This window comes from Ipomoea triloba, chromosome 2, assembly GCF_003576645.1.
Source record: "Ipomoea triloba cultivar NCNSP0323 chromosome 2, ASM357664v1".
Taxonomy (NCBI): Eukaryota; Viridiplantae; Streptophyta; class Magnoliopsida; order Solanales; family Convolvulaceae; genus Ipomoea; species Ipomoea triloba.
In genome coordinates, this window is record NC_044917.1 from 2,656,646 (window position 1) to 2,671,648 (window position 15,003).

Here is a 15,003-nt window from a genome sequence, read left to right on the forward strand (position 1 = left end):
TTTTTTTTTTTTTTTTTTTTCTTTTTTTTTTTTCTAAATTATGATAAGTACAACTAACAATATAATACAATTAGCCAAAGATCTTGTGGTCAAGTGACACCCGGTGTCCCGATTAACACTCCCACATGGATGATGGGAGTGGGTTCGAGCCTTAGTGGTGGGAGTGGGTTCGAGCCTTAGTGGAGGCAACTGTTAACTCGTTGTGCTTCCGTAGGTTGAAAAAGTAACTAAATTCTACATTGTAACAGAGTCAATAGTACTCAAAAAAAAAAACACTATAATACAATTATGAATCATTTACATTAAATACTTCTATTAATTATAAGTATTTTTAATTAAAATATTAATACACACTCACATATACATACAAGCGTCCCCGTTGTTGATCATCAACTCAATGCTTTCAATTCATTTGGTGGAATCAATTATGAGAGCAAGAAGAAAAAAAAATGATTAGGTCCCACATAGCTTTGGTGGAGATACCCTCTTGTACGGGCATGAAAGAAAAGAAGTTGAATATTCATTTACTAGCCAAGAAAAAAAGATTGGGCATATGCGCTAAGGCAATTCAATGACTTAATTATATATCTAAGCTTCTTTCCCCATCAAAAAGATTTTCCTTTGGCAAAATCTCCATTGAATCTAAGCTTCTTTTATTGCGGACAACTCCATCCTCGTGTTAGACACGTTTATATCTCCATTCAGAGCATTTCAAGATCCAAGATTGAGTAGTTTTTATGAGTGGAAGGAAATGTCACAATTTTTTTTAGTATTTATATATCTCTATTTTACATTAATTATATTAATTAAGTGAAGAAAAACTTTAATACAAAAAAAAATAAAAATCTTTATATATAGTTTCTCACACTAAAAATTAAAAATAAGAACAATGATGTTAGTGTATTGTGTATGTATATATAGGGTGTACTCTTTTGGACTCTATTGTTTTACTTTTTCTTTGCCCTAGTGTCTAATCTAATCATGTTTGTTAATTGTCTTTTAATCGCATCATACTTCATATTGTCAATTGTTATTCAATGAGGGGTTTTTTTTTTTTTTTTCATATTTTTATTGTCTAAAGCTTCCATTACTGTGTTGAAATTAATCTAAGCATGGATTTATTTATTTATTAAATATGTCAATTTATTAAAGCTTCCATTACAGTGTTGTCCTACTACCATATCATCATCACATTTACAAATTGCAATTCATTACATACTATTCATTACATATTGTCCTTACAATTTCAACTCACTTTTAAATTTCATATCACACAATGAAAATGGCCCACAAAAGTACATTTGCAAGCTTACAAATAAAATTTCAAATTTAGCAAGCTTATAAATTTTTTAAAAAATAATAATAATAATAATCACTAGTTTTCTTGCATGTCACTTGTTACCTAAATTTGCAATCCACACCCATAAAATGATATGAATAACCTAAGGTTATCCGCATCCATAAAATTTTTTCACTTTCAAAATGTCATATCACTAAATTTACAATTAATCACTATTAACTCTTCATTCATACTGCCAAAGACCTTGTGGTCAAGTGGCATCCGGTGTCCCAATTAACACTCTCACATGGATGATGGGAGTGGGTTTGAGAAAGTAGCTATGAACAAATACTACATTGTAACAGAGTCAATAGTACTAAAAAATAAAAAATAAAATAAAAATAAAATAAAAAAACCTCTTCATTCATACAATTCTCTCTCATCCTTAAAAATTGGTCTCACTTTCACGTCACTTTATTAAAAAAATCATTTTTATCAATAAAATAATAATAATATTAAAAATATAATAAAAAAGTACAAGACTTGTGGTTGCAAGTCTGACACAAGAATTGCAAAAATTGCAATGTTCAGTTATCAGACTTGTAACACAAGATTAAAAAAAATAATAATAATAAAATCATGTTGAATTTACAAGTGTGTAATTCAGTAATTGCATGGATGAAGATGACCTAATACCTTATATTGATGTGATTAGACCGCAATACATTTGATGGCTTTAGATTTTGAATTTTTTTGTTTATGATGTATTTAAAAGAAAAAATTCTTCCGACAAGTTCTATCCGGAGATGGACATGACTTGTCTACAAAAACTATTCTTGCAAAAGAAAAAGAAAATTTCATAGTGGATGAGGCGGCTCCGTATTCTACAAGGTCAAACATTACATGTTGGATGTATATTCAACACTTACGACACAGGGAAAATGCTATTTGCAAAATCCAATCAACAGAAAAGTAAACAAAACAACAATCACCCATCCCAATGCCATGCACTCAAAATTTTTGTATGTAAAATTTTAAATAACACTTGTTAACCAAAGTATAAAATATACCTCATAATATTTTTCTATAAATTCATTAAAATATTACGAGTATATTTTAATTAAAAAACATTATACATCTATCTATTCATAAAATTTTACTTGGTGAACATGTTCCAGACTCAAGCTTCAATATTCTTCAAAGAGAAATGACCAATTAAAAAGTATTGTTTCTGGCTAAGATCTCCAGCCAAATGAATCACATTTACATTTCTGAGCACAGTAGCCTCTTGCCTATAAGGGAAGGGGAAAGGAAAAGGAAAGGAAGAGTTGCAGTGTGTGTGGCCGAAATAAAATTGGCCACCAAACTCATTGTATCTTGACTAATTTCTATTTTGTATTAACATTTCTCTCATGTCCTAAGTAAAATGATGATTTTGAGTCAAAAAAAGAGACGATACTAAGAGCCAATGACAAAAGCGTGTATCTCAGCCCAGCTTGAGACTGTGTAAAGAATGCCGGACAACCTTTTCCAAGGAGAAGAAGAATCTGCTCCCTTGACCTCGTCACTTTCTTTTTGCTTATCAACCACACCGCGAAAAAATGGAATAAATCTGACGCCAAAATGCGTCCCCACTCTTCTTAGACTCGAGCTTGAACCTACCACGATGCCTACATCTGCTTCAAGCAAACAAAGCAAGTCCCCTACTGAATCTCCAATGTAAACAGTAAGTGGTATCTTCTTATCACTCGCGCACCTCTCTACGATGATTTTACCAAAAGCTTGATGCTTGTCAATGGGGGACTCCACCTTCTTCACAATTTCACCAGTGCAAAAAGATTCTTCAAATTCGAGCTCATTTGCATGCACCTTTAGCTCGTCATTTAAACCCCCTAGTAGACAGACATTAAAGAACAGAGAAATTGTTATAGTGAGAACCATGCTACACATACATTAGGAAGAGATAACAAGTTGAGATCTTCTAATGAAAGTCAACTCAATTACAGGCTGTGTCTCACATACCTGATGAAAAGGCAGATCTAATGAGGTCACCACACCAACAATAGGAGAGCACATGAACATCTGCATTCAGACTTTCCTTTTTTATTACAGTTTGGAAAAAATTCATACAACCGTTTTGGAGAATCAAATGCCCCCCAGCTCGTTTTATGTCTTCCAGGTTAAGACCCTTAAGCACACCAGATTCAATCACCCTTAAATTTGCTTCTTTCTCAAAATCTGAAAGTTGCTCAAGTACTTCTTGCAGACCTTCATAGTTAAACTTCTCCGCTGCAAAAGCAAAAGCAAAATCAAAAGCTTAGAATCTAAGGCACGGGGCAATGGGGGGTTATCAATTATCACAAGCCATGAGATAAAATTACCTTTTTCAGTGGCTAACATGTTCTCTATACACTGCTCATAGCCATCTGTGTACTTCTTGGAGAGAACTTCCCAGCTGTTTCTTAGATCAGACGATGTCATACGTGCAATTTGATTTTCTGTTCGGATTTGATCAGATTTTGGAGCTGTTAATATTGCAAGTTCTGCCAAGATGGCAGATGAATCAACAAGAGTGCATGTCAAATCAAAATCGGAAAATATCATCAATCGGCGGTCTTCTAGGTTATGCTCTCCTGAGAGGGGTACAACAGCTTTCTGAATAAGTGGCTGAGCTAAGAAAAGTCTATCTCATGTTTAATTCCTTGAGAATAAAGTTTTTCAATGATGCCAAGCTCCTCCCCAGTCAAAGAGACACTTAACTTGTCCAGCAAGTCCTCTGTTTGCAAAGAAAACTCCTAGAAAACAAATACATGACCCAGTAAGAAACATGTCATAAGTATCTTCTTAAAAGTTTGAACTACAGAGACTTGAGATGATGACAAGAAGAATAATTGAGTATTTGGGTTCAAAGAAAACAAAAATAACCAAACCTGGAAACTGTCTGAGGAGTAATTCTCAATCCACTTCTTGTAGCGATGATTACTTTTACCATCAATAAGTCCCTGCAGCTCCTTACCAATGTAGGCATAAAGCCTTATGCAAGATGTCACAGCACCTAGGGTATAAGCAGACAACTTGGTTTTCTCAAAAGGAGTTGCAAGTTTACCAGTAGCTTTGACCCCATCAATCTTTCCCAAGCCTGTAGCCAACAAGAAATCTGTGCACTTAGAAGTTGCTGGATTCAGAGTAGTATCTTTGACGACATCAGAGCCCCATTCCTGTCCAATTCATTACAAATTGGTAAATAATAGCACAACCAACAATCAAAAAGACATTCCGCCTACTCCAAACTCTAAATCCAAAGCACATGCAGCATGCCAGCATCTAGAAAAAATATATGCATATTACCACATTTTTGCATCATGACCACTCTTCAGATTTTCTTATATTACTAGATAACTCAGCACAATAATGGGATGCAAATGCAAAAATTTATGCTCCATAATATAGATAGATAAAACAGCTTCACAAGAAAGCACTATAGTTTTATCCAATATATATCTAATGGTTTACAAAAGATCCATGACAATTTGCACAAGAAAGAAAAAGTGACATGTGAAAGCAAGTAACTAAACACAACTATTTTTACCTGGACCAAAGAATCATGCAAGTTGAGTTTGTCTAGGGTAGTATACATCAACTCACGAATCCCATGCTTTGCATCATCATCCTCTGCGTTTGCTTCAGCTAACTCAAACCTGCAATACATCATTATTCAATTGTAAGTTACTACACTTTCTAGAAACTGCAATACATCCATTATTGATTTGTAAGTTACTACACTCTCTAGAAACTAAACAAATAAAAATGAAGCAAAGGCGCAAACAAAACCAAAGTTAATGAACAAAGAAACTCATCCAGCATATCTTCCAGACTAATGACATTTTAAGAACATTTTAGAAAGAAGAAATGGTCACGATAAACTCCCTTTCAAAATTAAGCTTCAGAAGAATCCTAAAAGTGCATCCGCATAAGATACCACACACGTAAACTTCAGAATAAATTGCAGAAAAGTAGTTTTCAAGAAATGATCAATAAAATAGAAAAGAATAGAAATGAAAACGCAATGTTTATCCACATTGTCTTGTTTGATCAATAAAATAGAAAAGAACGAATACATTAAACCGAAAAAGAAATTCCCGCCCGATATACACATAATCCATAGATAACGAAAGACAGAATACGAATAAGATAAAAACCAAAACCAAAAAAAAAAAAAAAAAAAAAACTGACGCTTGAGCGAATGGCTTGAGAAAATAACCGTCCTGTGAGACGCACTGTCCGAACGTCTCGACCTTGAGATTCCCCGACGCCAAAGAGACGATGAAGGGAGTGTAGAGTGCGAACGTAGCCTCCTTCCTGAACTTGTTCCAGCACTTCTTCGCTATGCCTACGACTTCATCTACCTCCTTCGGAAGCTTGGGAATACTCCCAACCGGCGGCGACTTTGAACTCAAACTCGGCGACGTCGACGCCATTCCAGTATAATTCTCGGTGGTTGCGCAGTCACTACTTCCACTCTCAGTGGCGTAGGATCGGGCGGCGGTAACTGCAAAACGGGAATCGGAAAACGGAGGGATTGAATTCGGCTTTCGGAACTATCCTGGATACTAAGAGACGCATCAAGTAAATATATAGCAAAAATTCGAGAATTAATTTTATTTATTTATTTTTAACTTCAAAACTGATTCAGTTACTAAAATCAAAATATCTATATCTCTATACAGGTTTGAACGAAGAAAAGCAAATCGCCGGAGCTTGAGATCCCGGAGAAGAAGAAAGGCTGGGGAAGTTTTGTTTGGGGATTATTACGGGGGCAAAAGTGGGATTTTCATTTAATTTGGTATTTTCTTTTTAACTTTTTGCTATGGGCTGTATGGGCAATCTAATCAAACAACGGCCTTCGGAATTTCGTGAAAGATAAGTTGGGCCTTCCAAATCCACCTTTAACATTTCATCCAACTCATGACTTCCTTGGCAAATTATGGTCCACACAGCTATGTGAACCATAATTAAATGTACATTTTTAATGTATTAAATGTACATTATTTTTGTACTGAATATGTACATTCAGTACACAAATAATGTACATTCCATGAATATAATGTACATTATTTTTATACTGAATGTACATTATTTTTATATTGAATGTGCATTATTTAATAGTATGGTCCACATATCTGTGTGGACCAATGATTGGACATCCTTCGAGAGTCGCTCTAGATATTGAGTATCTATGTTTCACATTTACAAATTGCAATTCATTACTATTCATTTCATATTGTCTTTACAATTTCTTGTAAATTAAAATAAGGAAAAAGTGTCAAATAGGCCATTGAACTTATCGCTTTTGTGTAATTGGGACATTGAACTTAAAAAGTGTGCAATTCAACAATCAAACAATCAAAATTTGTGCAATTGGACTATTTTTACAAATTTTTTTTTAGTAAAATTCAATTATATTACTAACATATATGTATTAAGAGTGACATTTTCTTCTACCATACTAGTTGGGAGTCAATATTAAAATGTTTTTAACTCAAATTGAATTAAAAAATTTTGTAAAAATGGTCCAATTGCACAAATTTTGATTGTTTGATGGTTGAATTGCACACATTTTAAGTTCAATGGCCTAATTGCACAAAAGCGATAAGTTCAGTGGTCTATTTGACACTTTTTCCAAAAAAAATCATGTTGAATTTACAAGTGTGTAACTCAGTAATTGCATGGATGAAGATGACCTAACACCTTATATTGATGTGATTAGACCGCAATACATGTGATGGCTTAAGATTTTGATTTTTTTTTTTTTATGATGTATTGAAAAGAAAAAAAATTCTTCCCGAAAAGTTCTATCCGGAGATGGCCATGACTTGTCTACAAAAACTATTCTTGCAAAAGAAAAAGAAAATTTCATAGTGGATGAGGCGGCTCAATGATATTCCGTATTCTACAACCTCAAACACTACATATTCAACACTAACGACATAGGGAAAATGTTATTTGCATAATCCGATCAACAAAAAAGCCATTTTGCCTTTAAAGTAAATAAACAAATCAACAATCACCCATTCCAATGCCATGCACTCGAAATTTCTGTATGTAAATTTTTAAATAACACTTGTTAACCAAAGTATAAAATATACTCGTAATATTTTTCTATAAATTCATAAAAATATTATATTTTAATTAAAAAATATAATACACCTCACACAATATTTACTCATAAAATTTTACTTGGTGAACATGTTCCAGACAAGGAAGATAGAACATCTATGCAAAGAATTGAAAGACGAGACATTCATAAACGCAAGCTTCAATATTCTTCAAAGAGAAATGATCGATCAAAAAGTATTGTTTCTGGCTAAGATCTCCAGCCAAATGAATCACATTTACATTTCTTAGCACAGTAGCCTCCTGCCTATAAGGAAAGGGGAAAGGAAAAGCTGCAGTGTGTGTGGCCACCAAACTCATTGTATCTGACTAATTTCTATTTTGTATTAACATTTCTCTCAATTCCCCAAGTAAAATGATGATTTTGAGTCAAAAAAAAGAGATGATACTAAGAGCCAATGACAAAAGCGTGTATCTCAGCCCAGCTTGAGGCTGTGTAAAGAATGCCGGAGCCAACTTCCCTTTCTTTCTGCTGATCAACCACACCACGAAACAGTGGAATAAATCTGACACCAAAATGCGTCCCCAATCTTGTTAGACTCGAGTTTGAACCTACCACGATGCCTGCATATGCTTCAAGCAAACAAGCCAAGTCCCCTACCGAATCTCCAATGTAAACATCCAGTCGTTTCTTCCTATCACTACCGCAGTTCTTTACGAGGAGTTTAGCTTGAAGCTTGTCAATGGGGGACTCCACCCTCTTCACAATTTTACCGGTGCAAGAAGATTCTTTAAATTCTAGCTCATTTGCACGCACCTTTAGCTCGTCATTTAAACCCCCTAGCAGACAGACATTAAAGAACAGATCGAGGAATTGTTATAGTGAGAACCATGCTACACATACATTAGGAAGAGATAACAAGTTGAGATCTTCTAATGAAAGTCAACTCAGTTACAGGCTGTGTCTCACATACCTGATGAAAAGGCAGATCTAATGAGGTCACCACACCAACAACTGGAGAGCACACGAACATCTACATCCTTTTTTATTACAGTTTGGAAAAAATTCATACAACCGTCTTGGAGAATCAAACTCCCCCCAACTTGTTTTATGTCTTCCAGGCTAAGACCCTTAAGCAAACCAGATTCAATCACCCTTAAATTTGCTTTTTTCTCAAAATCTGAAAGTTGCTCAAGTGCTTCCAGCAGACCTTCAAAGTCAAACTTCTCCGCTGCAAAAGCAAAAGCAAAAGCTTAGAATCTAAGGCACGGGGCAATGGGGGGTTATCAATTATCACAAGCCATGAGATAAAATTACCTTTTTCAGTGGCTAATATGTTCTCTATACACTGGTCATAGCCATTTTTATAATTCTTGGAGAGATCTTCCCAGATGTTTGTTAGATCAGACAATGTCATACGTGCAATTTGATTTTCTGTTCGGATTTGATCAGATTTTGGAGCGGTAGATATTGCAAGTTTTGCCAAGATGGCACATGAATCAACATGAGTGCATGTCAAATCAAAAGCGGAAAATATCATAAATCGGCGGTCTTCTAGGTTATGCTCTCCTAATAGGGGTACAACAGCTTTCTGAATAAGTGGCTGAGCTAAGAAAAAGTCTATCTCATGTTTAATTCCTTGAGAATAAAGTTTTTCAATGATGTCAAGCTCCTCCCCAGTCAAAGAGACACTTAACTTGTCCAGCAAGTCCTCTGTTTGCAAAGAAAACTCCTAGAAAACAAATACATGACCCAGTAAGAAACATGTCATAAGTATCTTCTTAAAAGTTTGAACTACAGAGACTTGAGATGATGACAAGAAGAATAATTGGGTATTTGGGTTCAAAGAAAACAAAAATAACCAAACCTGGAAACTGTCTGAGAAGTAATTCTCAATCCACTTCTTGTAGCGATGATTACTTTTACCATCAATAAGTCCCTGCAGCTCCTTACCAATGTAGGCATAAAGCCTTATGCAAGATGTCACAGCACCTAGGGTATAAGCAGACAACTTGGTTTTCTCACAAGGAGTTGCAAGTTTACCAGTAGCTGTATCCAACAAGAACTCTGTGCACTTAGTAGTTGCTCGATTCTGTGTAGTATCTTTGACGACATCAGAACCCCATTCCTGTCCAATTCATTACAAATTGGTAAATAATAGCACAACCAACAATCAAAAAGACATTCCGCCTACTCCAAACTCTAAATCCAAAGCACATGCAGCATCTAGAAAAAATATATGCACGTCAACACATTTTTGCATCATGGCCACTCTTCAGATTTTCTTATATTACTAGATAACTCAGCACACAATAATTGGTAGATGCAAATGCAAAAATTCATGCTCCATAATATAGATAGATAAAACAGCTTCACAAGAAAGCATTATAGTTTTATCCAATATATATATAATGGTTTACAAAAGATCCATGACAATTTGCACAAGAAAGAAAAAGTGATATGTGAAAGCAAGTAACTAAACACAACTATTTTTACCTGGACCAAAGAATCATGATGCAAGTTGAGTTTGTCTAGGGTAGTCTTCCTCAACTCCCTAATCCGATGCTTTGCATCATCATCCTCTGCGTTTGCTTCTGCGAACTCAAGCCTGCAATACATCCATTATTGATTTGTAAGTTACTACACTCTCTAGAAACTAAACAAATAAAAATGAATCAAAGGGGCAAACAAAACCAACGTTAATGAACAAAGAAACTCATCCAGCATATCTTGCAGACTAATGACATTTTAAGAACATTTTAGAAAGAAGAAATGGTCTGGATAAACTCTCTTTCAAAATTAAGCTTCAGAAGAATCCTAAAAGTGCATCCGCATAAGATACCACACACGCAAACTTCAGAATAAATTGCAGAAAAGTAGTTTTCAAGAAATGATCAATAAAATAGAAAAGAATAGAAATGAAAACGCAATGTTTATCCACATTGTCTTGTATGATCAATAAAATAGAAAAGAACGAATACATTAAACCGAAAAAGAAATTCCCGCCCGATATACACATAATCCATAGATATAAAGAAAGACAGAATACGAATAAGATGAAAACGAAAAAAAAAAAAAGAACTGACGCTTGATCGAATGGCTTGACAAAATAAACGCCCTGTGAGACGCACTGTCCGAACGTCTCGACCTCGAGAGTCCCCGACGCCAAACAGACGATGAAGGGAGTGTAGAGCGCGAACGTCGCCTCCTTCCTGAACTTGTTCCAGCACTTCTTCGCTATGCCTACGACTTCGTCTCTCGGGAGCTTGGGAATATTCCCAACCGGCGGCGGCTTTGAACTTGAACTCGAACTCGCCGACGCCATTCCAGTACAATTCTCGGTGGTTGCGCAGTCACTACTTCCACTATCAGTGGCGGAGGATCGGCGGCGGTAACTGCAAAACGGGAATCGGAAAACAGAGGATTGAATTCGGCTTTAGGAACTATTCTGGATACGCATCAAGTAAATATATAGCAAAAATTCGAGAATTAATTTTATTTATTTATTTTTAACTTCAAAACTGATTCAGTTACTAAAATTCAAAACTGATTCAGTTACTAAAATTCAAAACTGATCCATGCAAATAGAGCAGTACCTAACCACTCAATCAACCTTAAATTATTTTTTTAGAATGACTAAAAATGTGTCCTAATGAATTAATATCATTCAAATAATTTGTTAGGTCATTAATCTTTTAATAGGTAAGAAATTCAATCATTTTGGGTAAAAAAATAAAAATAAAACAAAAAAACCATAAGAAGCAAAATCACAATTTTAAACAATAAGATAGCTTGTATTCAAGCGAATCCTATGTATACAAGTATATGCATTTTTCAAATATTTTACAAAACAAATCTCATACATTATATAATTTATATATCAAGCAAATTATTATCGTTATATACAAGTATATGCATTTTTCAAATATTTTACAAAACAAATATCCTACATTATATTATTGAGTTAATTACCGATTTGTCCCTCGACTATTGGGATTTCACCACTTGAGTCCTCGACATTCAAAATTGTCCAATTACATCCTCGACTATGTTATTTCTCACCGAGTTGGTCCTCAGTCGAACTGCCGTTTGGCAAACGTCAAAACTAAGGATAAATATGTAATTTTATTTTCTTTGTTGACCTAGATGGGACCAGTACAATTGAGAGTGAAGGTGAATGAGGCTCAGGCGGGAAATGCTATTGCGTAGAATCTTGCCGGAGAGAAAGCGATCGTGGTAATTCAAACTTTGGGATGAGATGGTGTTTGGTACTATTGCTTCGGCGGCGGCGGCACTCCTTCACATCTCCTGGTTTGGTAATCCACAAGTTGGAATTCTCTGAGGAGGAGCACGGTCTAGTGGCGGCTTGCCGCCGCCTCGGCGCCGCTGATGAAATTATTAAGGGAAGGGGAGGGGGCGGGCTGATGCGGATATGGTGGTGCTAAACGAGAGGCAGGCATCCTCGAAATCCTCGTCTGATCTCGAGGTCTTCAGGTTCTTTTTATATGTTGTTTGAAACTCTAGTTTATCAGCCATAGACCAGTAGTTATGAGTGAATTTCGTACCGTTATGAATTTTGGCGTAATAAACATGGCCATTAATACACACCTCAATGTAATTTTTAATCATAAGATATTGATGAGATAATAAAAATTGTAACATAAATCAAACACCCAAACTTTAAATTGTGATGGGCCTTATATTTTAATATATATATATATATATATATATATATATATATATATATATATATATATATATATATATATATATGTTTGAACGAAGAAAAGCAAATCGCCGGAGCTTGAGATCCCGGAGAAGAAGAAAGGCTGGGGAAGTTTTGCTTGGGGATTATTACGGGGGCAAAAGTGGAATTTTCATTTAATTTGGTATTTTCTTTTTAACTTTTTGCTATGGGCTGTATGGGCAATATAGTCAAACAACGGCCTTACGAATTTCGTGAAAGATAAGTTGGGACTTCCAAATCCACCTTTAACATTTCAACTGGGCCCAGCCGGAATTCTCACAAATTATATCACGACAAATACATCAAACCCGATTTGAATATTCATTATTATAACAATATACTATTCATTAAGTTTTAAAATAATATGAGAAAATGGTCAAATAGACCCTTGAACTTTACATGAAAGTGAAATTAGACCTCTAAACTTTAAAAAAAAAAATATAATTACACACTCAAACTTATCATTTTAATGCATCTAGACCCAATAACCGGTAATTTACTTGAAATAACCTGTCAACAAGATTTCGGTGGGAATTCCGACTATAATTCTGGCGATAAAAAAATTTCCGACAACTATTTAAATTTTAAAAAAAATCTGGCACCTGTGTGATCGGTCGTTTTTTCCAGGGAGTTGGTCATCTCGAGACAACCAGCCCGGTTGTCTCCTCTGTGGTTGAATGGTCGAATGCGTGAAATGTGATTTTCATACTTAAATTGTCACTAATTTAGCATGTTGTATAAGCTATTCCTATGTAATTTGTGGTTTATTACCAAGGTCAGAAACATTTTATTAAATAAAAAAAATAAAAAGCTTCAACTAGAAATCAACATGCATATATGTTGGGAGTCAAAGCTTAGCCATCATTGACAGCATGTAACGACCAACTAATTTGGATGAATATAACGCGAGGAAAGAGTGTTCCCCCCACAAAAGCCAAAACTTGTGCCACACTAATAGCTAGCTTTCACAAACACCCTCCCAAATTCAATCACAAAATTGAAGTATTTGAGTTAGAATTTCACAATCTAAACATTAATATTTTGTACATATATATATATATTAATTTGATCTCATGGAAAATCTCATCTTTCTACAATCATTACTTGCAATCACAATCCTAAGCTTCAACTATAGCGCCTGCGAGATCAAGAAAACAAACATCGTCGACGATTCCAGGCCCATCATCCTGTTCGAGCGCTTCGGCTTCGCCCTCAACGGCCACGTCACGGTTTCCGTCGAAAACGTCTTGTACAGATCGAAGCATCAGAACGCAAAGCTTAACCCGTCTTCCATGGGGTTTTTCCTCGTCAGCGACGCGTCATTTCCCAGGATCCTCAACGAATCCTCGTACACAGAAGCCTTCTGCGTTCTGTCCAGCCAGTACGTGAAGCCGGTGTTCAAGTTCGACGAGCTCTCGCCGGTCTCATCGCACAACGCCACGCTGGTGATCGGCGAGGAGCCGGACGAGTATAATCTCATCTTCGGGAACTGCCAGCCGGAATTCCACGTTTCCATGAAGGTGTTCACGGAAATGTATAATGTGGACGGGGATGAGGAGAAGGATTTTCTCCCGGCGGGGCAGACGGAATTGCCGATGATTTACTTCTTATTCTTCGCCATTTACCTGTGTTTTTTAGCGGTGTGGGGATTTATCTGCCTCAAACAAACACAAACCGTGAAAAAGATCCATATAATCATGCTGGCATTGCTGGTTTTCAAGGCGTTGAGGATGATATGCGCGGCCGAGGACAAAATGTTCATCAGAAAAACCGGGACCCCGCACGGCTGGGACGTGGCGTTCTATGTCTTCGGGTTCCTCAAAGGCATCACTCTCTTCACGGTCATCATCCTCATCGGGACCGGGTGGTCGTTCCTTAAACCGTATCTGCAGGAGCGGGAGAAGCGCCTCTTAATGTTCGCCATACCATTGCAGGCAAGGCCAGTTTTTAGATTTTTGTGGCCTTATTTTTATAAATAAATGAGTCCTTATTAAAAGAACAAGCGTAATCTTTAAAATCAATATATAAAATATATGATTTTTACTTCAGTTATATCTCTGCAAATTCAGAGTTGGGGAAACAGTTAGGTCAATTGTAGATTTTTTTACATAAATTGAGGCTTGTGTTGTTGACCATTTTGCACGCTCTAAAATCTGGTCCTGGTTATAGGTGATGGAGAACATAGCCGCAGTGGTAATTGCGGAAACGGGGCCGGCCAAGAAGGAGTGGCTAGTGTGGAACGAGACCTTCTTGTTGATCGACGTGGTTTGCTGCTGCACCATATTCTTCCCCATCTTCTGGTCCATCAGGAGCCTCCGGGAGGCGTCGGGGACGGACGGGAAGGCGTCGAGGAATCTGGAAAAGCTGACGCTTTTCAAGCAGTTCTACGTTGTCGTCGTGGCTTATTTGTATTTCACGAGGTTTGGGGTGGCGATGATAGGGAATGCGGTGAGTTACATGCATGAATGGGTGGTGGCGGCCGCCGCGGAAACGGTGAACTTAGTGTTCTATCTCTTCATATTCTATAATTTCCGGCCGATTGAGAAGAACCCGTATTTAGCCGTCGATCATTACGGGGAATCTTCACCCACCTATCGCACAAAAGCATATGGAGAAGATTCTATTCAAGAATTGTAATGGTTTTGGTTGCAAATGTAATCTACGAGCTGAGGGCCGGTTATGGAAAGTTGTTTCTCAGCTGTGCTTGTAAACAATTATTAGACCAGATTAGTTTCTATTATTATGTGTATTAATTAATACTCCGTATAGTGTATAGAAAGTCTTGTAATTATATATGCAAAGTGACTATTTGTAAAGTTGTTCTTAGATCATATGCAAACTTGTCATTTGTCAAGTGTATAG

The 15,003-nt window shown here is 36.2% G+C and overlaps 2 protein-coding genes and 1 pseudogene across 3 annotated transcripts; 1 reads left to right on the top strand and 2 right to left on the bottom strand.

Moving 5' to 3' along the window:
- Positions 1-2,433: 2,433 nt before the first annotated feature.
- LOC116005273 lies at positions 2,434-6,184 on the bottom strand (annotated as a pseudogene).
- A 1,395-nt stretch (positions 6,185-7,579) lies between these two features.
- On the bottom strand, positions 7,580-11,007 carry LOC116009805 (bifunctional TH2 protein, mitochondrial-like). Of its 2 annotated transcripts, XM_031248939.1 has the most exons (7): positions 10,991-11,007; positions 10,481-10,789; positions 9,891-10,002; positions 9,262-9,522; positions 8,712-9,126; positions 8,368-8,625; positions 7,580-8,233 (listed from the first exon to the last, which is right to left on the bottom strand). In XM_031248939.1, the coding sequence occupies exons 2-7, from the start codon at positions 10,717-10,719 to the stop codon at positions 7,842-7,844; spliced, it is 1,677 nt and encodes a 558-aa protein (XP_031104799.1). In that variant the 5' UTR covers positions 10,720-10,789; positions 10,991-11,007; the 3' UTR covers positions 7,580-7,841. The 2 variants fall into 2 exon arrangements, with proteins under 2 accessions (XP_031104799.1, XP_031104798.1); XM_031248938.1 differs by lacking the exon at positions 10,991-11,007 and having other exon boundaries at positions 10,481-10,956.
- A 2,207-nt stretch (positions 11,008-13,214) lies between these two features.
- On the top strand, positions 13,215-14,778 carry LOC116010067 (protein CANDIDATE G-PROTEIN COUPLED RECEPTOR 7-like). Its single transcript, XM_031249330.1, has 2 exons — positions 13,215-14,075; positions 14,311-14,778. Exons 1-2 carry the CDS (start codon positions 13,215-13,217, stop codon positions 14,776-14,778), a joined length of 1,329 nt encoding a protein of 442 aa, XP_031105190.1.
- Positions 14,779-15,003: the final 225 nt, after the last annotated feature.

Excerpts from the sequence above, each read along its gene's own strand:
- LOC116009805 (XM_031248939.1), bottom strand. The coding sequence starts at position 10,719 with ATGGCGTCGGCGAGTTCGAGTTCAAGTTCAAAGCCGCCGCCGGTTGGG. Across the intron at positions 10,003-10,480 it reads GTCAAGCCATTCGATCAAGC|GCTTGAGTTCGCAGAAGCAA; the intron begins GTCAGTTCTTTT and ends GATGTATTGCAG. Across the intron at positions 8,626-8,711 it reads CATATTAGCCACTGAAAAAG|CGGAGAAGTTTGACTTTGAA; the intron begins GTAATTTTATCT and ends TTGCTTTTGCAG.
- LOC116010067 (XM_031249330.1), top strand. The coding sequence starts at position 13,215 with ATGGAAAATCTCATCTTTCTACAATCATTACTTGCAATCACAATCCTA. Across the intron at positions 14,076-14,310 it reads TGTTCGCCATACCATTGCAG|GTGATGGAGAACATAGCCGC; the intron begins GCAAGGCCAGTT and ends TCCTGGTTATAG.